The following is a 19,418-nucleotide window of genomic DNA, read 5'->3' on the forward strand; positions in this document are numbered from 1 at the left end:
GCATTAATCCAGACTCAAGGTCACAGTGCTTCATTGGGATTGCAGTGAGTCGTTCAGCAAAATTGAACTAGCGTGAAAAAGTGGTTAGTTAAATCACGATTCAGCAAAGGGAGCAATACATTTTTCACATGGGGCCAACCAGATTTGGATAAATGAATAAATGCAAAATATGAATAATCAAAAACCTGAAAATGTAAGTGTGACAAATATGCAGAAAACAGGAAGAGGGCAAATATTTTTTTCTTGCCATTGTAAGCTTATTGTTGGCACCTTAACCCACCCCCCCACCCTAATAAGAAAACACAACACCGTGGTAATGTTTAAGAATCTCTCCAGCTTTATTAAAATAAGGGACTTCTATTTGTCATCGGTAGAAACACTTTGGCACAAAGTACAAAAATAGAACGGTTCACATCCTTGTTCAACACATTCACACGATGAGATCAAAGGGATAAATTACCAGAACTTCAGAATGTGTCAATCACACACAGTGCGACCCCTCTGTAATGGAAGAGGGGCTACAGAAAAGAGAAGCACATTTTTTGAGGACAGTTTCAGCAACACTGGTAACAACTACATTTTTTTAGCACAGTGCGTACTTTATGGGTTTTGGTCAGGATATAATTGGAAAAGAAAAAAAAATTAAATGGGAAACAAATGCCAACTTGACAGATGTGTAAATCTGACTGGACAAGTTCTAAATAACTTTAGAAAGTTGGGGGTTTCTGTTTCTAATACATCACAAGCCTGGAAGTCGACAGTGAATAGACTCAAGTGAAGATTAATGATGAGGGCAGCAGGGCAATGTGTCAGCAATGTGATAAGGCACTTAGTTTGTTTCATTGCAGACAGCGTGGCTTCTACAAGGTGAGACAGTGCAGCAACTTGACGGTAAGGGAGCAAAGCAGATGTCAGATGACCAGCTCATCATTCCCGAGGATTGTGAGGAACGTGTGCATCTGCCAGCAGTTCAGGCCGGAGGCACTCGATGGGGCAGTGAATGTTCTGGAGGATGAACAGTGGCACAGTTTTAAACTTTGACACGTGCAGACTGTTACACAACAGATTACTCCAATTTGAAAACTGATATTTACAGTTTGTATTATGTCTCCTGATTTTCAATACATTTCACTTACTTTGCGCAGTGTGTTGTCTCCATATCTGATTGGCTGCAGCAGACCGACATCGACATCGCCACCTGGTCTCCTGCAGTTCTCGCATCGCCAGCCCTAATAAAGGCAAGAAAAGCATTTAACCACGCCCTCTTCTGGATGATCCCGTATGATGTAACGAGAACACGAGGAAGGCTCACGTGTCTTACCTGTTGTCCTCCAAAGCACGTGCAGGTGCAAATAGAACCCAGGTACTCCTTCTGCCACTGGTTGCCCACCCGGTAAGTTTTGCCATCATCGTAACACGTGGACTCATCTGCGTGAATAGATATTTGGGTTAAAAATGACACGCAGCTCATTCACTTTGTAACAGCCACAGAACATTTCAATTAAAAAGTTAAAGAGGCCTTACGCGGTTCACACTTAAACTCTCCTTTGCCGTTTCCTAAACAAGTGCAGCTCATTAAGTTCCCGTTCTCTGAGCGACGGTCCCATTTCTCTCCAATTCTGTAGTTGTTGCCATTGTCGTGGCACCACTCTGAGAAGAACATACAGTAACCGAGTGAAACTTATTCAATTTCCATCCATGTACACGTATTGGGGAAAGATACCCTAAAAACCTACTTGATGAATCACATCTGAAGTGGCCGCTGCCCAGGCCCAGACACCTGCACGACAGCTTGAAGCCTGTCTCAGACATCCGCTCCCATTCAGCACCGACGTCGTGATGGGTGGCAGTAAAGGCATCATAGCATGTGTCTTTATTTGAGGAATCTCCCTCTGTAACTGAAGGAAGAAGAAAGTGGGGGAAAAATTAACCACGATGGGCTTCATTCAGTTTCCTTTAATAATCAGATACATCACAGCTGGAAGCTTACTTGTGTTTCCAGCAGTCACTGTCTGCTCCAGAATCTTGTGTTTTAGGGCCCCCAGGAGTGCCTCCACAATAACGTTATAGTCTGCTCCGGGAGTGAGTCCTAGCAGGGTAGCAGTAGTGGCTGTGCCTGGCAGGCGGACCTGGGTAGAGAGGAAGAAATCATAGCTTATTCTCATAAATGGGAATAATGAGAATAATTGAATAATGGACTGGCCCCTTACCTGGAACATCTTCTCATTTAGCTGTGTGATGGGATGACAGGACACCAGGTAGGCATTGCTCTGCCTATAAGGCTTCCAGGAGACGGTGGTCTGAGTTTGGGCCTCCAGCGGCACACTTGTCTCGTTAAAGAGTATGGGTCCAATGGGCATGTTTAGCTTCACAATGGGCTTTCTGCGGCCTTCTGCATCAGGAAGGGGCACAAACACCAGGGGCTCACGAACTTGGCCATAGGGAGAAAGTGGATTCCGATTATATCCGTTGTCTCCATTGTTGTTGTACTCTGTGTACTCCACATGCTGGCTCTGATCACCAAACCCATCCTGGCTATTGGTGCCCACTAACTGGACGTTGTTGTCCAGAGATTCAGGCACATCCAGCCTGCCATTTCCAGGGCGGTTAGGCTGGGGCAGAGGCAAAGGAAGCAAGGGGTCTTGAGCTGGCGGGAGAGACGAGGTTACGGAAGCAAGCAGGTTAGACGAGGGGGAGTTAAAGCAGAGCAGCTCTAACACATCTCAGCCAAAAGGGATGACGGATACGTAGCAATGCAACTCACTGCAAAGTGTGTCATAATGCACTATTACAAACACACAAGATATTTTGAATGACATTTGCGAGGACATTCAAAATAACAAAGTGGGTATTATCGTTTTAGATTTTGGAAACACACTTGAGCTAAAGCTTCATACAGCTCCAGCTGAGCAGATGAAAGCTGCGGTTTCACCCCTTAATCTTACCAGTAACTGACTCGAACTCTGAATGGATCCTTTTTACTTCACATTTGTCACCATACAGAGAAAAAAGTATCAGTATAAGTACTCACGAGTCCTGCTCCTGCCCACCAGAGGTGTGCTTCTCTGCGTGTTTTGGATGGCGATGATCTTGATGATGTACTCCGTGTCTGGTCTTAGATCTGAGCAAAGAAAAGGAAAACTGTTGTTTTTCCACACGTAATTGGTGTGTCAGGATAATCCTGCGTGAAGCTTTAAATGTCAAATAAAAGTACGTACCATCGATGGTGGCGTAGTTTTGGCCAGCGTGGGGTCTTGGGAAAAGCTCCTGTGGTCTTCCTCCTGACTCTTCATAGGTGACATAGTATCCTGTGATTTGCGTGGCAGGTGGCTGCCAGGTGAAGGAGATGGAGTAGGGGGTGACGGACGTAAACTGCAGGTTGGTGGGCGCCTGGACCAGCGGGTCAACTGTAAGGACAAATACGGCTGTTAAACTGCCCGAATGCTATTTTTTTTCTCTGTGTGTGCAAACTAGGATGTGACTTGTGTGAGGCTGAAGCTGCATTTGTTGTCACTTAACCCATTATCAAGATGTAAGATCATACAAGCAGCCTGGATTTATTTTGTAATTTTGGCTGTAAAATTACAAATTATTTCTCACTTTAACGCTGTAATGCCAGAAGTATCATATCTGATACATGCATTTCTGTGACCTCTACATCACGAGTGTGATTTTTTAATCTTTGAAAAACTGATGTACGCAATCAGATTAAAAATGCAAAACTGCCAGAGATTTAGGTGACCTCAAGCTGCTAGCCCCAAACAGGTCAGGAAACCTCGCATGCTTCTGCCTCTTCTAGTTGCAGTTGTCTCTTGAATTACATAACTTAAGGAAACCTGGCAGCAAACTGTGATGTGCAGATCAGTGTACTGTAACATTATGTAATGACAGAAATCAAAAACCAGAATATTACACTGAAATTAACATTTGTTTAAAAAAAAAAAAAGAAGCAGTTTTTAAACCTGGATTTTTGCATTACCTGTTTGAATTCTGAGAGTGAATGGGTCGCTCCTTGTGTTCCCACTCAGAGTGTACATGTTAACATTGTAAACAGTGTTGGGCCGCAAACCTACAACACAAAAACACACTTTAAAGCAAGACTGAAGCTCCAAAATCACTCTTTAAGACCTTAAATGCGTTAAAGTGTGGCGTACCGGTGAGGGTGTAGGTGTAAGCTTCACTTGGGATGGTCTTGGTGATGGTGGGATACGATCCACTCTGGGGAATGGCTTCAATAAGGAAACCAGTGAAAGGTTCCAGCTTGGAACGCCAGGTCAGTGTGAAAGAACTATCCGTTACTTTGATGACGCGCACGCGGCGAGGAGCACTCAAAGCTGCGTTGAGGTGAAACAGAAGCAATTTTAAAAGGATCAGTTACACCACGAGTGAGGTCTGCAGATGTGTCCATTTATGGCGCAGCACGTTACCTTGCAGCGTGGTGGCTTCTGCCTCCGCTGGTCTGCTTGTGACTGTGTTCTTCAGAGCGTAAACCTGCACCTGGTATGTGGTTGCCACCTACACAGTACACAGTTCATATTTACTCACTGACCCATTGTGGATCCATGTAAAGATTCACACATGAACTCTGCTTACCATGAGCCCTGGCACCACAACACGAGTGGTGTCCGGAGCAACGTTCATTTCTCTGTGAGGGCTGTTGATGTTCTTGGGGCTCACGACTACACGGTAGCCGGTCAGGCGCGCGTCTGGAGCTCGCCATGACACAGTGAAGGAGGAAGGACTGACCTCAGAGATCGCCAAGTTGGTGGGAGCAGGGATTACTGAAGCACAAAGACACAGTGTCAAGGCCAAAGTTTTAAGACGGGGATATCAAATGGAGACAAATGCTTTGGTGTATTTCTGCTTAGCGCTACCTGTGGCCTGAGTTCCCACCAACGGTGAGCTGGGTGCTCGGTCATGGAGGGCGATGACCTTAACAGTATACTCTGTTCCAGGGCGAAGGTTTCTCAGCACCACACTGTCCTGGTCCCCTCTGGGTGCTGGGCGCAGCTCTCTCTCACCTTCCTCTGCACTGGTGTACAAGACACGGTATGACGTTACTGCGCCGTCTGGGCTGTCCCAGGAGATGCGCATGGAGGTGGAGTCGATGTCAGAGAAGGTGAGCTCCTTCGGACGGTCCATAGCTGCAGAAAAAGAGGAACAGGAAGATTCCTCAGTGCTAAATAAATTTTTCCTGTTGGCTTTGGAGGAAATTTACCTGAATTTCCTGTAGCAAAACTGCCGAGTATAGCTCTAACATAGTGCAAGGGAATCCGGACAAATAAAGTTAGAGCTGAAAGAGAAGTGAATTAAGTGAGACTAACCAGTGACTGCATTTTCTATTAGCGGGGAAGACGGCTGTCCATTATTTCCCAGGGCATAGACACTCACAAGATACTCAGCAGTGGGCATCAGACCCGTGAAAGTCACCTCGGTCTGATCTGTAACAGGAGAGCAGAAAAGGAGCCAATAAGATGATGAGTGTTGTGTGTGAAAAATTAAATCATCATGGCAATCTGATTGTGAGCATCTGGCATTCCTTGCAGGCCTTACCAGGAGCCAAATCCTCCGAGTACGAGGGTCCCACGCCATTTTTGGGAATACTTGTGACTCTGTAGCCTCTGATTGGTCCCCGAGCAGGAGACCAACGTACTGTGATGGCATTGTCACTTATATCAGCCACCCGCATGTCAGGGGGGGCCTCGATATCTAAAGGAACAATGGATAAAGTTTTAGATTTACCATAAACACTCAACATTAAGTTGCTTTTCCAAAAATTTTCCCGTATTTCTGTACCAGTCCTGTGTGTTATGTAGACGGGAACACTGGTGGCGGGGTTATCGCCTCGTCCGCTAATTGCATAGACTGTGATGGTGTATTCAGTGCCGGGATTCAGTCCGGTGATGGTGGCAGTGGTCTGAGTGCCTGGGACATTAATCTCCCGAGGAGTCTCGCCACCTGAGAGGGCAGTAAAGAAGGCCCAAGTGTTAAACTTGTGTGGCTGACGTTAGAGGAAACCAAGAATTCAAAAATAAAATGTACAGACTTGTTCCTGCATAGGTGATCCTGTAGTTTCTCACTGAGATAGAGGGAGCATCCCAGCGTATGGTGACGGCGGTTGGGGTGGATCTTGTTACCACTAGGTCAGTGGGCGAATCAGAGACTGAAAAACATTAAATAACAGAATAGAGAAAATCACAGAGGATAATTATGGAGGAAAAAAAAAACATTAAAACAGATGAGGAATGATCACGCCCACTAACTAAAAGAATAGGTGGGACTCACTTGTTGCCTGTGTGCCAGTCAGAGGCTGACTCTCCTGGCTGCTGCTCACAGCATACACATATATCATGTACTCGGTTTCAGGTGACAGTCCAGTCAAAGTGTAGTGGGTTCTGGTTGGGGGGAGCCTCTCATCCTTGGCATGTCCACCACTGGTCTTCTGATAGCGGATTCGGTAGCCCGTGATTCTAGCCTGTGGAGCTTGCCAGTGAACTGTAAAGGAGTCGGTCCGAATGTCGGAGAAGTCCAAGCCAGTCGGGGAATCCAGCGCTGGAAGAAAAATGTAGTGAAAAACTGAGATACATTTTCAGTTATATACAAAGATAATGCCAAATACAGTCTTTCTAGTAGAAATAAGCAAACGTTAATGTAAAATATGTGAAATGGATCAACTGATATTAATAAAAATCAAACAAAAAGTCACCAAATGCAGGCAAGCTTTAAACAGATTAGGTAACTCTGGAATAAGAGACCAAATATTTATTGTTGATATTATTTATAGTAGCATTGTAGTTATTCTGTTGTAGTTTATTCTGCAGGATATTACGCACTCGTACATCTTGTCAATCACACTGTATTCACACTCTCGTTTAACACCCTTTTTACCCTAATGAACATCACATCAAGAAACTAGTGACTGAGATAATAAACTAATACCAGTGAAGTGAGAATTGGGATCTTTATAGACTCGTATGCTTCTTTTAAGTTTCCCCCCGCCCATCATTAGAAAAATGATGGACATTTCAGACTCGGGGGCTACAGCCATCTTTTATTTGCAACACCCTTGGTTCTTCTGTGAGGCCACCTGTGTAGATACTCACTGGTTTTTTGAGTCCCTGTGGCTGGTCTACTTTCTCGTTCACCATACACACACACCACACTGATACGATAGTCAGTGTTGGGCTGCAGGTCTGTGAAGATGATTGGTACAATTAGTATTGTTCGAGATGGAGCACAAGTCATTTTGCCTTTTCAAGCCTCTGAGTTCTTCTTACTTTGCAGCAAGTAGGTGTTGGTAGCTCCTCCAACATTGACCTCCTTGATGTCATTATCAGTGGATACAGGGTGATAACGGATAACGAACCGAGAGATGTCGTTTGGTGTGGCAATTCTGGGGACTGACCAAGTCACCCTAATGTGGTCAGGGCCCACTCCTCCAAACTGCAGGTTGGTGGGAGCTGGAATGGCTGTAAAAATGAGGAGTTATAAGCTATAGCTATCACTGGTAACGCAATGAGTTTAAGAAAATAACGGACGACTTCCAGTGGCACAAAGAAAATATCAGAGAAATGATTAAATTCAGATATTTACTGCAGTGTGGCACACTTAAAAAAGAATAAAGCTGCCTCAGATCAAGACCCAACCCCTCCCCAGTGATGGACTGAAAGAATAAATCACCAGCATGCGTTTGCTTTGTGTGTGTGGCCGGCTCGCTGTCCCCCTCTTCTGTAACAGTGAAGATACTGATGTCATAGTCCACACCGGGCTCCAAACCACGAATCGTGTAATAACCAGCAGATGCTTCCACCATATCTTGAAAAATTGGCAAGCTCTGGCCTGAAGCTACTACCACTATCCGGTAACCAATAATGGTAGTACTGTTCAGAGGGATCCAGCGTAGCCCAATGGTGGTGTCAGTAACGTCGACAAAGTCAATTTGACTTGGAGCGGGGATGTCTGAAAGGGTTAGGCATGTTGCAAAGCGCAAGCAAAATTAGACAGACAGAAAAGCCCCAATTATTTCATTGGTTATATCAAGAACATTCATTTAATTCCCGATGAAGCGTTCAGAGAACCTGGGTATAACAGTAACCATGCAAGACAATTACACATAACTGGATTGGAAAACATTCAGAATTAAAATTATAATTAAAGGTAAATATAAGGCAGTAATAATACTACTAATGGACGTGCAAAAAAATCCCAAAAATATTCACCCTACCAAGTGATAAACACGATTTCCATGCAAATGGTCAGTTAGCCAATAATCATGCTAGCAGTAAAAAAAAAGCTGCATTAGACATTTGAACCAAAACTGAGCTTAAAGAACACTGACATTTAGATTTAAATTGGTTGCCAAATAGTGAGCTCCAGCACACAGTCCCATGGCTACCAAATGTGCAAATGGGTAATCTTTTCGCTAACTTCAAAATGTAAGTGTATTTTTGTACATAATGACATTATTCTTCTATCTAGTGGGTAAAAATTAACTAATGCAGCTTTAGTTTCTTCTGAAACTAGGCCAAGCTCTGTGGGGATGGGAGTAGCAGGGTCCATTTTCATTGAATGGGAAAATTATGTCATTTGTTCCTCACGATGAACCAGACACACTAGTCTTTGTGGCTTTCTACCACGTGTAAAGGACTTCCTCTGGCTCCTACCTGTTGTGACAATAGTGGACACTGGACTGCTTTCCACATTGTCCTTGGTAGCGAACACGCTGATGTTGTACTCCATACCCAGAGTCAAGTGCTCTAGAACAACTGAGGTCTGATCAACTGCAACAATCTCTTCAAGGGAGTATCCTCTCTGGCCATTGGTTGGTCTGCTTGTCACTCGGTAGCTTGTAATACCTGCAGAGAGACGGGAAATATAACAAATTAATGAATTAATATTAGAAATCAAAAGGAAATACCAGGAACAGCTTTTTGTTCTAGTGAAAAGAAAAAAAACTATTTGAAGGCCAAGGTCTAGAGACCTTCTGTGATGTCAGTGCGTGGGGAGCAAAGTCAATATTTACCTGGTGTTTTGGAGGCTACCCAGTAGGCTGTGAGAACTCCTGTGTTCGGGTTGGACTCAAGTCTGAGGTCAGTGGGAGGAGATAGAGCTGCAACAAGAAACAGCAGACCATGACGCATTGAAAAAAAAACTTCAGCGCAGCAAAAAATATCTGGCACAAAATCACGCCAAATGGTTTTAACGGCACTCTGTCAGCTCAGAGCAGACCGGATGATCGGTCACACAACTGGTTTTACAGTTGGTTTTGTTCAGCAGTCACCACAGTGCCTGGCTTTTTATTTGTGAAATTAAAACAGATACGCACAAGTGACAACATTGCGGGTGATGGGATTTCCGCGGTTCTGTCCATTGTAGATGGGCTGAACGCTGTAGGTGTACTGAGTTCCTGGAGTCAGACCATCTACATAAACACGTCCAGAGGAAGAGGTTTCTTCTCTGGGAGACTCGCCTTCCTCGCTGGGCAGCACAGACAGCTGGGGAAATAAAACGGACATGAGAAAAACTGGAGAATACGCTTAAAAGAAAAAAAATTAGAAACAATTAGCAATGGCCTAAAATCTGCCCACAGCAGAGAGTAAATATTAGACTCTTTGGATCTTTACGGTTCCGCTATGTTCACCAGTTAGCTTCTAAATGTGCTTGGGCACTGCTTGGAGATAAGTAGTTAGTGAACAGCTCCAGTGATTCCTTTAATGTAATGAGCTAACCTTGTAGCTGAACCTGTGGACGGGTATCCAGGTGACGATGATCGAGGTGTCGGTAACCTCAGTACTGAAAGTGGGAGCATTTCCCATCTGGGGAGCTGTAAGAAAGGGAAGAAAGGGAAGGGGGGGGGGACAATATTTTAAAATGATTGGAGCAATTTATTCCCATCTTTACTTGTGTTCGGTTTCTCCAAATACCGACCGGTGGTAAAGTATGTGGTGACGCCCTCGCTGAGCTCATTTTCGAGATCAGAGTAAAGGGTGGCAGTGTACTCCGTATCTGGACGTAGATTCCTCAGTAGGTACTGGGTGACCCTGCCTGGGATCCTCTTTTCAATGGGACTTGAGCCTTCGATGCTCAGGTAAAGGCGGAAACCACTGACAATGGCACGAGGAGCCTCCCAGACAATCAGTGCGCTGTCAGGGCCGATCTCAGTGAAGCGTACATCGGTGGGTGCATCAGGTTCTGGAGGAGGCAGAAAGCATAACACATGTAAGGCAAAAAAGATCTGTTGTGTTTTGGATAAAATCCCTGCGTTTATGTATTTGGGCTTTTTTCCAAAGTGGCACTTACTAGTAGCCTTTTCTCCTACAAGAGGCTCACTCTCCACTCCGCCGTTGATGGCATAGACGTAGAAGCGGTAAAGCGTGCCTGGCTGCAAGTGGGTGATCTCAGAGTATGCACTGGTGGAGACAGGCAGCCCCAGGGGCCTTACGTCAGTGCCATCAGACCCAACGGGGGAGAAAGTGACTCTGTAACCTGACACCTCATTGGGTGGACCGGTCCAGGTGATGGTGACCTTCGTATCTGAAACCTCGTAGAACTGCAGGTCTGTGGGGGCTTGGACCACCTCTGTGGAGAGGAGAGTGCTAGTTGACTAACAAGGGTCACAGTCAAACCTTAGAGTCTCCTCAGGAGTTTTTTTTACTATGTCATTGGTTATGTTTGGAGACAGATGTGAACTTAATATTTATTTTACATTTATTAGGCCCCATAGGTAAAAACATAACCTTTAAAAAAAAATAAAACTCATACCTAAGTTATATATAATAAGTATACAGAGCTAAATATGCATTATTGGGTGCAAATATTACTGCTGCTTTTTAAAAATCTTTAATTTAATTGTACTTGGCTTAGATAAAATAGATGCTGTTAGCTTAGAGTCTAAAATGGAAATCCATTTAAAAATATTCTCAAAGATATTAGAATGATTTATGAATGATTTATGAATGCATCCTTGCTTTTCTAAGTGTTTTAAACTAAGTTTAAAGAGGTCACTGTTTTGCGGCCAAGTCTGATTTAAAAGAAGTCTGAGGTCCATAATATTTAAGGAGACAGGAAGAAAAATGTTACAATGGCACGGCTATAACCATAAAAGCACATTTTGACAAAGCCATGTTTTGACAAGCCCTCTTAACTGAGCAGTGAAAAGCCCTTTCTAAGGCCCTACAAGGAATCTCCAGCTGCAAGTATAAACTGAATCTGTTCAGCCTTCACAGACAGCCGAAAGGCTAAGAATCAACTAAAAAGAATCCTGAGCGATCTAAAGAACAGCATATTGTTCAAATCTTTCACAAAAAGAAAAATTAAGTTTTACAGTGCTAACTCGTGAATTGATTCTGTTTAAAAGGCATATTATGTCTACCTTGCGTAGGAGATCCAGCAGTGTTGACCTGTACAAAAACAGGCTCACTCTCCTGGTCCTCTTCCACGGCATAGATGCTGATGTTGTAAAGCAGACCGGGGCGAAGGTCAACCAGGGTCACGGACGTCTCTGACTCTGGGAGGGTCAGCTCTGTGCTGCTGCCTTCCACTGATGGTGTGTAAACCACACGGTAGCCTGCAGGCACAAGTATACAGTTATACACAAAGCCAGGATAAGAAAAAGGATTTATATCTCAAACAAATACAAAATAAATGGTTTGTTACCAGTAATAGGAGCCTGAGGTCTGGACCAGCTGATTTGGATGGAGGTTTCTCCCACTTCATTGACAACATGCCTAGTAGGTGCGTCAGGAGCTGCCCAAAGGATGAGAGGATCATTCTTTCAAACGCACTTGGTGACTATGAGTGTAACATCACGACAGTGGAGAAGAGAGCTTCTCCTACCTGTGGTCTGTGAGGTAGTGAGGATGAGGTTGGGCTGCCCCCGACTTGGGACCTCGAAGACGCTGACGTTGTATCTGCGTCCAGGCAGGAGATTACTGATGGTGACAGAGGTGGATGTGCGAGGAACATCTGGAACACAGTCAAAAGTCAGAACTCTGTATAATAATGGCAGAGCCTCCCAGAGCCATTAACAACCAGAAGAGTCTGTTCAGTGACAGGTTGCTTCTCCCAAAGACAAGAACTAACAGACTTAAAAACTCCTTTGTCCCACACGCCATCAGACTGTTTAACTCCTCCCTGGAGGGGAGAGGGAGGGGAAACAGGAGGACAAAGGAGGGGGGAACAACTAAGCTGTAGTGCCTCTTCACCTCACTGTGCAATACTTTTGTAAATAGTCAACGGTGCAATAGACTCAATACTTGAAATGTGCAATTCACTTGTATTTTTATTTTTATTCCTATTTATTCTATTTATCCCCTTCGTATATTTTATTTATATTGTCTCTGTATTTATATATATATATATATACATATAATATTCTGTAACTCTGTAACTTCTGTCGGTGCTGTGCTTTTTTTGGAAATCGAATTTCCCAGAGGAACCCACCCGAGGGATTAATAAAGTTCTATCTAATCTAATCTAATCTAATAAAAACTGAATTGATCTGCAGGAAATATGGAGGCATTACGGAGGTTTCAGGGATGGTCAAAGGCTCTCACCTAGAACTTTAGGCTGGGACCCCTCCTCACTGAGCTCATACTCCACCCTGAAGCCAGAGATGGTTGTATCAGCTGATGTCCAGGATACAACAAAGCTGTTTGAGGTGATTTCTGTCACAGACTCGGAGGTGTCCAACACAGGTGGAGGTGCAGTCGTCTCTCCCTCATATGTCTCCACTTTTGAAATTAAGGAGCATGGCGTTATTTTAAATATTTCTTTAGATGTGCTGCTTTGGTGTAGCCATGTAGCTGTACAGCATACTCACAGGAGCCAAGGTTAGTAGTGAAATCAAAGCGCGTGACCTCACGGCGTCCATAGTTCTGAATGCTGATGAGCTGACCCTCATAGGTGATGCCTGGACGCAGCCCGCTAATGGTGTAGGAGTTGATGTTGCCCGGGATGGTGACCTCTCTCCAGGGAGAACGGGTGTTTTTCTGCAGATTAGCGATAACGAGAGGTTGACAAGTTTAAACCTTTTAATCTGTGAAGATAAAGAAGAGGTACTCAACAAGAACTTTTCAAAAGCGCTTAGGGAAAAAATAGAGATTTAAACATCTATATTTACTTTATAATGAGGTAAAATCCACCTGTGGGCAAAGACAGTTATGACTAAATAAATCAAAAGGGTGTGCAGTGGAGTCATTAATTAGCTCTGGGAAATAAACCTGTGGTCTGTATATATTGGAGACTGGGCAGCCATTCAGTGTCAGCTCTTCCATTAGGAGTATGTCAACTGGCTTTGAACTGTTAGAAAAATATAAACTTTTCAAGCAGGTTTTAGACTTTGAGTGGCTTTGCTGTCCAAGAAATACAGTCCAAACCCATAAAGCGGAAGCAAGTTTGACTTCAGTTGAAGTTCATTAACATCTCAACCTGCCTCAAGACGTCTTTGAGGTCTTCAAAGAGAAAAAACAACAACACTGGATGTTTATCTGGGAATCTGCTAAAAACCGGTGTCTGCGTGTACAGACTGCAAAGGCAAGTAAGTTTACCCTCTAATCACTTTGTTTGTTCAACCTTCAGACTTCACCAGAGGCACTCACCCTCAAACACAAATGTATCCGCCTTTACTAAATGCTACTATTCAGCAAAATTAAAGCCCAATTTTGAGCAAAGAAATACGACTCGCTTTCATTTCTGGAGGCAATTTGTAACCGAGGGAAGCGAAAGTGAGACTCACAACTCTCCATTTCAGGATGTACTGGGTGATCTGAACAGATGAAGGGGCATTCCACTGAATAGGGCGAGAGTCGGACTGTTTCCCAGCCTCTGTGATGATCACCTGGATTGGTCTGCGGCCATCTAAGGAGAAAAAAAAAAGATTTAGGAGAAGACATCAGGAGTAAAGGAAAGGGTGGAAGTGAGAAGATTTTTTTTCACATAACTTAACAGCATTGTGTGTAGGGAGTGTGGGTGAAAGTTGGCTACTTTTCGGTGAGTTCTGTCAGAGGGCGTCATTGCTCGGGGACAGAATCAAACCACCAGACGATGCTAAACCAGCTCAAACACCCACAGACATTTTCAAGTCAGATATAACGTCTGCATACTATATTCATCATGGTTTATCTCGTCTCTGTTCCCTAGAGAACACACACACACCCATAGATAGATAGACAGACAGACAGGTAGGTAGGTAGGTAGGTAGGTAGGTAGGTAGGTAGGTAGATAGATAGATAGATAGATAGATAGATAGATAGATAGATAGATAGATAGATAGATAGATAGATAGATAGATAGATAGATAGATAGATAGATAGATAGATAGATAGATAGATAGATATAGGACTTCCTGATTGCGTGAGATTCATTTAGCAAGGTCAGTGTTGTTTGATTCAAGGCTCACAAAGCAGTACAAATTCCCCCAGTAAACAACTAAACAAAGGCAGGAAGTGACTGCCTTCTAAGCCCCTCTCCCTTGTTCAGCAATTCACCTTGTTCCAGCTTAGCAAGTCAACAAAACATCATTCAGCATCAGACAGACAGGGTGCCTCCAGCTTGCCAAAATTTCAACATTCGGCAGACTTTAAAGTTACGCAATAAAAAGAAACCCACAAACTCCCACTTCCCTCCACCTGTCTGGCAAGGTTAGGATTAAGTGGGAGGAAGTCAATAATTAATGGGAGTTGGTTTAGTACAGCAAACATTAACTGAGCACCAAAATCCATATAGGTCGGTGGAAAAGCTAAAAGAAAGGACATTCAGACCAATGGTTACAAATGAGAAAAGCTTTAGGTTTAGGATGTTCTTCAGGCTAAATTTTCTACCTGTTTGTCTACATTCTGGCTCATTTTTGACCACAGAAGTCCCTTAGATGCTGAAGAAACTATTTTGAATAAGTCGATCTGGCCACGGTGGAACACCTAAAATGCCAAAACTAAGCATTCAGAATGGCAGTCCAAAAAATCAAAGGGTATCAAAAGTAGCTACTCCCATCTTTCATGTACTCTCTATGACTCAGAACATGTGGACTTTTAAAACAGAGCTGTGCATTTTTACCTTGGTAGGTCTGCTGGGGCTCGCATCTCATTTCTCCAATCCCATTACCATAACAATAACAGCGGTAGTAGATGCCATGGATGGCTTTGTCCCACGTCTCGCCGATCTGATAGAACGTCCTGGTTTGTGGTTCTTGACACTGATCTATTGCAGAAAACACAAGGAGACAAAAGAGTGGAGCAGATGGGACAGACGACAGCGGGGTTGTTTTTCTGAAGCTGCAGCAGTTCTCAGTATTTAGTCCCCAAAAAGCCAATCAGTAACGAGCCGTGAACGTACCAATAGCGTCACACTTCCAGTATCCACGTCCTTGTCCGAAGCAGGTGCAGTTCATCATGTAGCCTTGGTCGTGGCGCTTGGTGAATTCCTGGTTAACTTCATAGGTCAAACCATCAACTATACACTGATCTGGATGCACAGAGAAAAGACAGGAAGATGAATTATTTAAACTTTCACATTATTCGCAAAGTATTTGAAAACAAAATATAAAAGGTTTTGTTAGATTTAGCCCTCTGACCTAAAAGCTGTGAGTAAGCAACACAGTTCCACTCCCCACGGCCGTTTCCCAGGCATGTGCACTGCATCATGTGACCCAAGACGTCATGGCGTTTGTCCCACTTGTCGCCCACACGGCGCATCACTCCATCACTGGTGGTGCATACCTCTTCATGAGCTAATTACAGAAGGAAACATAAAAAAGCTATCAGTGTGTTGGTACATGTATACATTCACATGGTGCTGCGTATGTCCAGACACAGAGTTTTTCTTGGTCCACTTCAACCCAGAATTTGTATGTTACTGTTACGTAACAGCCTTAATAGCATCATCACTCTCCCATGACCTCTTTAAGTGCCAATTATTTACTCCCCAATTGTCTACAAGTGAACCTTGCAACCAAATCATCATTATAGTCTGTGAGAAACGACTTGATGAGAAGAAGACAAAAAAATCATTTTGTGCAATCGGAACAAAAATGGCAAAAGTATTTAAATGCCCAGCTGTGTTATATAACAATATACCAGTTCAGTACCTTCAAATGAGAAAAACAGCAAACACACTCACCAGCCATGGGACAGAATCCAAAACGCTGTTCTGAATCATAGTCGTAGGTGGTGCCACACCATCTCATGTTGTCACGGCGCCCATCGGTGGTGCAATCGGTGTAGTTGCGACCGCTGTAGAGGAAGGGAAAGTGGCACAGGGCCCCATTGGAGTTCCCACCCCGTGTTGTCACAATTGCTGGATTCAAGAAAGTACACATACAAGTTAATGCATGCTTAATTGGCTCTAACCACACAATTATTCACACAATCTTTATTATGTGAGTGGATAAACTAAAGATGCTAGACAACAGTAACTGCACATCAATTTTTGGGACAAAGTTGCCGTTTACATCTATGTTCCTGAGTCTCACCATTCTTTTCAGTGCAGAAAGAGTACTGCTGGTCTCTCTGATAGTCTGAGGTTGTAGAGCACCACAGCTGCCCATCTGAACGTCCATCTGAGGTGCAAGAGTAGTAGGTCTTCCCCATGAAGACAAAGGGGAATACACAGGGTTGGCCATCAGAGTTCCCACCGTACACCTGGTTCCTGGCCTCTGTGGGAAAAGGGGAGGGAGGGTGGGAAAAATGACTTCAGTATACCATTCAAAGAGCAACATGCAGAGCTGAATGGAACCAACAGAAAATTACAAAAGACTGCAATTTCTCTGGGATTGACTCCAAGAGCCACTTGAGCCAGCCTCAAGACTTCTGTATTAAAATACCCAATTTTATTTGCTTCTGGTACACACCCCATTCTTGACAGCTGACTCCATTGCCCAAACAGGTACAGAGCATCTGTTTGCTGCCCTGGTTTTTGATCCAGCGCTGTCCATCGTAGTAGTAGGCTCCAGAGTCGGTGCGACAGGTTCTCTCAGCGGGAAGCTCAAGCTGCCGGACTGGGGTCAACACAACTCTGGCTGTAAACACATTTTAAAAAACAACCAACGTCAGGTCTGTTAACAGCGACAAGCTCAGAGCTCTTGTTGAGCACTGGTTTCTGATTTACAAGTCTCACCTCTTCCTGAGCTGTGTCTTTCACACTTTGATTCTCCTCTGCCGTTTCCTAGGCACACACACTGCAGGCGATGTCCGCTTGTGTCAGTCCTCGTCCATGTGTCTCCAATACGGTAGGACCTCCTTGTATCCTGGTCATTGCAGCGGTCTGGTTGGTGTACAACAGTGGTTAGTAGCTGCCCCTGAAGAAAAGCTTGCATTTGTGCTTGTGTATGTTTGGATTCTGCTTACTTCTTGAGGTGCATGTGATGCGTCCATTCCCCTCGCCCATACAGGTGCAATCCAGCATCATCCAGCCTTGGTATGGCTTCTCCCAGGTGTCTCCTACAGCATACGTGGCAGCTAAGCTATTGTCATAGCACCTTTCCCCTGCAGAAAAATAAACAAATTTTGATTTACTGAATATGCAGAATCTAAATCACACTGGGCAATTTGTATTAGACATAAACCAAACAAAAATCAATAGCTGGAGTGAAAGATGAGCAAATCAGAGGACATGCTGTCTCACTCGCTTATCTTGTTTGACTGGACTCATGTCAAATATTTGCAGTGGTATCAAAGAGTTACGCTTCTGGGAAATGTGTGTGTGTGCATCCATGTTTGTGTGTATGATGAATATATAAACTTTGATCTTTTGCAATATTTTACATTTGTCTGCTTTTCATAGTTCATTTGTGAAATTTTCTTTTCTGCCCTGCTCACCGAGAGGTTTGCATGTCCACTCTCCTTTGCCATTTCCAAGACACACACACTCCAACATGTAGGCACCGGTGTCATGAGGCCTCTGCCAAGTGTCCCCGATTTTATAAGACCTCCCACCATCGTGGCATCGATCTGTGAATGACAAAATGTGAACTTGCTGATTTCAAAGACCTCTTGTATATGCGAGATGGCACACATATACAAATTCTGGTTCAATAATTAAAACTTAATTTCAGGAATAAACTGAACCATGCAGAGGTATTGCCATGTGTGTCATGCACTTTGACAAAGAAAAAACTACCATGCTAAGACATACCACTCCAGCACATTATGCTGTTTCAACAAGGTTAGTATTTGGTATTCTAGGAACTCACGCGCTATTGTGCAGCTGATCTTGCCGGAACCAATGCAGGTGCAGTCCCAAGTCATCCTCTCATGTAATCTCTCATAGGTTTCACCCACCTGGTATGTCCGGTCATTGTACTTATCATAACAGGATTCCTCCACTGAGAGGAAAAAACAAACAGCACAAAGTTAAAGAGGCTCTTACCGAGAAGCTGTTCTGGAGTCTTCTCTTGCTGCGTAAAAACGCACAACATCTGTGCCTTTCTCCGTGTATTCGTTGCTTTTTGTGTGTGTTTTGTTTTTCACTTGTCGGGATCAACACAAGAGTCGTGAAACAAGTGATAGTGCACTACAAAGACGCACTAACCTTCAGGCTTAGTTTTACACTTGATGCCTGCTGCTCCACTGCAGGTGCACACCAACGTGCTACCAAGGTAAGGTTTCTCCCACTGTTCGTTCACTCTGTATGAGCGACCGTTTTCCTCACAGCCGACTACAAATAATATATTATTAAACATTTTAACAGTAGAATGAACATTAATCTTTTTGTTTGCTTTGGCTCACATGGAAAGAAACATATCGAAATCACGTGTTTCTTTGTTGTTGTTGTTTTCATTTAACACAAAACGCACTAGAAATACCTTTCTAATGCATGAAGTTACACAGTCAGGCCCCCTGAATTCAAGAATAAGTTCTTGTACCAACCTGGATTAATAGCCGATGTATCGTGAAGCTCGGGATACACCTGATACTGGCCAGTTTGTCTTTTGTTCTTCTTTGGCAAGCCGTGAACTGCGCTGCTTACGCACAGCGCAAGCAGTAACCCTGTGAGCGGGCTACCCTTCATCTTATGGAACGGATATTTCAATGAAAAGCAGAAAAAACTTAGATGATGGGGAAAAAAAGCAATAGCAAAAAGTAAAAAAAAGCAAGTGAAGTATTAAAGGGCTTGGAGAGAGCTGGTTCCTGCCCCTTATTCTCAGCTACCTCGGCTGCTCCTTCTCGGCAGTTCACTTGGCCGAATCGCAGCTGGTGCGCCAGACCTAGCAGAGGGCTGCGCGCTGGTTATATACTGGGACCGCCACAGCAGCAGAGGAGGGGTTTAACGGGAGACTGGAAGACCCGCCCGACAAAGTGTGAGCAATACTTATAATCCTCATTTTGAAGAAAAAACATCAAGCAATGAAGATAAATAAGCTTCTGTAATCTGTTCATCTGCACACATGCTGCCCTGTGTAGGGTTGGGAAGTCACGTTGAGGCGC

General features: G+C 44.0%; 1 protein-coding gene across 3 annotated transcripts; it reads right to left on the reverse strand.

Annotated features, from left to right (window-relative positions):
* Positions 1–314: 314 nt before the first annotated feature.
* On the reverse strand, positions 315–19,216 carry fn1b (fibronectin 1b). Of its 3 annotated transcripts, XM_026164653.1 has the most exons (46): positions 18,861–19,216; positions 18,523–18,648; positions 18,185–18,316; positions 17,811–17,942; positions 17,340–17,477; positions 17,110–17,256; positions 16,844–17,011; positions 16,466–16,648; positions 16,114–16,290; positions 15,569–15,724; positions 15,331–15,459; positions 15,052–15,195; positions 13,736–13,857; positions 12,821–12,989; positions 12,555–12,731; positions 11,836–11,964; positions 11,656–11,745; positions 11,372–11,566; positions 10,300–10,578; positions 9,928–10,191; positions 9,729–9,823; positions 9,326–9,494; positions 9,023–9,109; positions 8,664–8,855; positions 7,681–7,959; positions 7,278–7,469; positions 7,104–7,193; positions 6,286–6,552; positions 6,047–6,163; positions 5,797–5,958; positions 5,554–5,709; positions 5,325–5,441; positions 4,875–5,144; positions 4,594–4,781; positions 4,428–4,515; positions 4,155–4,334; positions 3,980–4,069; positions 3,219–3,407; positions 3,032–3,121; positions 2,211–2,647; positions 1,991–2,129; positions 1,737–1,898; positions 1,525–1,650; positions 1,322–1,428; positions 1,137–1,229; positions 315–1,005 (listed from the first exon to the last, which is right to left on the reverse strand). In XM_026164653.1, exons 1-46 carry the CDS (start codon positions 19,000–19,002, stop codon positions 928–930), a joined length of 7,359 nt encoding a protein of 2,452 aa, XP_026020438.1. In that variant the 5' UTR covers positions 19,003–19,216; the 3' UTR covers positions 315–927. The 3 variants fall into 3 exon arrangements, with proteins under 3 accessions (XP_026020438.1, XP_026020420.1, XP_026020430.1); XM_026164635.1 differs by lacking the exon at positions 7,681–7,959; XM_026164645.1 differs by lacking the exons at positions 7,681–7,959; positions 18,523–18,648.
* Positions 19,217–19,418: the final 202 nt, after the last annotated feature.

This window comes from Astatotilapia calliptera, chromosome 1 (assembly GCF_900246225.1).
Source record: "Astatotilapia calliptera chromosome 1, fAstCal1.2, whole genome shotgun sequence".
Taxonomy (NCBI): Eukaryota; Metazoa; Chordata; class Actinopteri; order Cichliformes; family Cichlidae; genus Astatotilapia; species Astatotilapia calliptera.

Coding starts and splice junctions, on each gene's coding strand:
- fn1b (XM_026164653.1), bottom strand. CDS start 19,002: ATGAAGGGTAGCCCGCTCACAGGGTTACTGCTTGCGCTGTGCGTAAGC. Junction 8,856..9,022: donor GGTAGCCTCCAAAACACCAG/GTAAATATTGAC, acceptor GTCTCTCTGCAG/GTATTACAAGCTACCGAGTG. Junction 1,429..1,524: donor AGAGTTTAAGTGTGAACCGC/GTAAGGCCTCTT, acceptor CTATTCACGCAG/ATGAGTCCACGTGTTACGAT.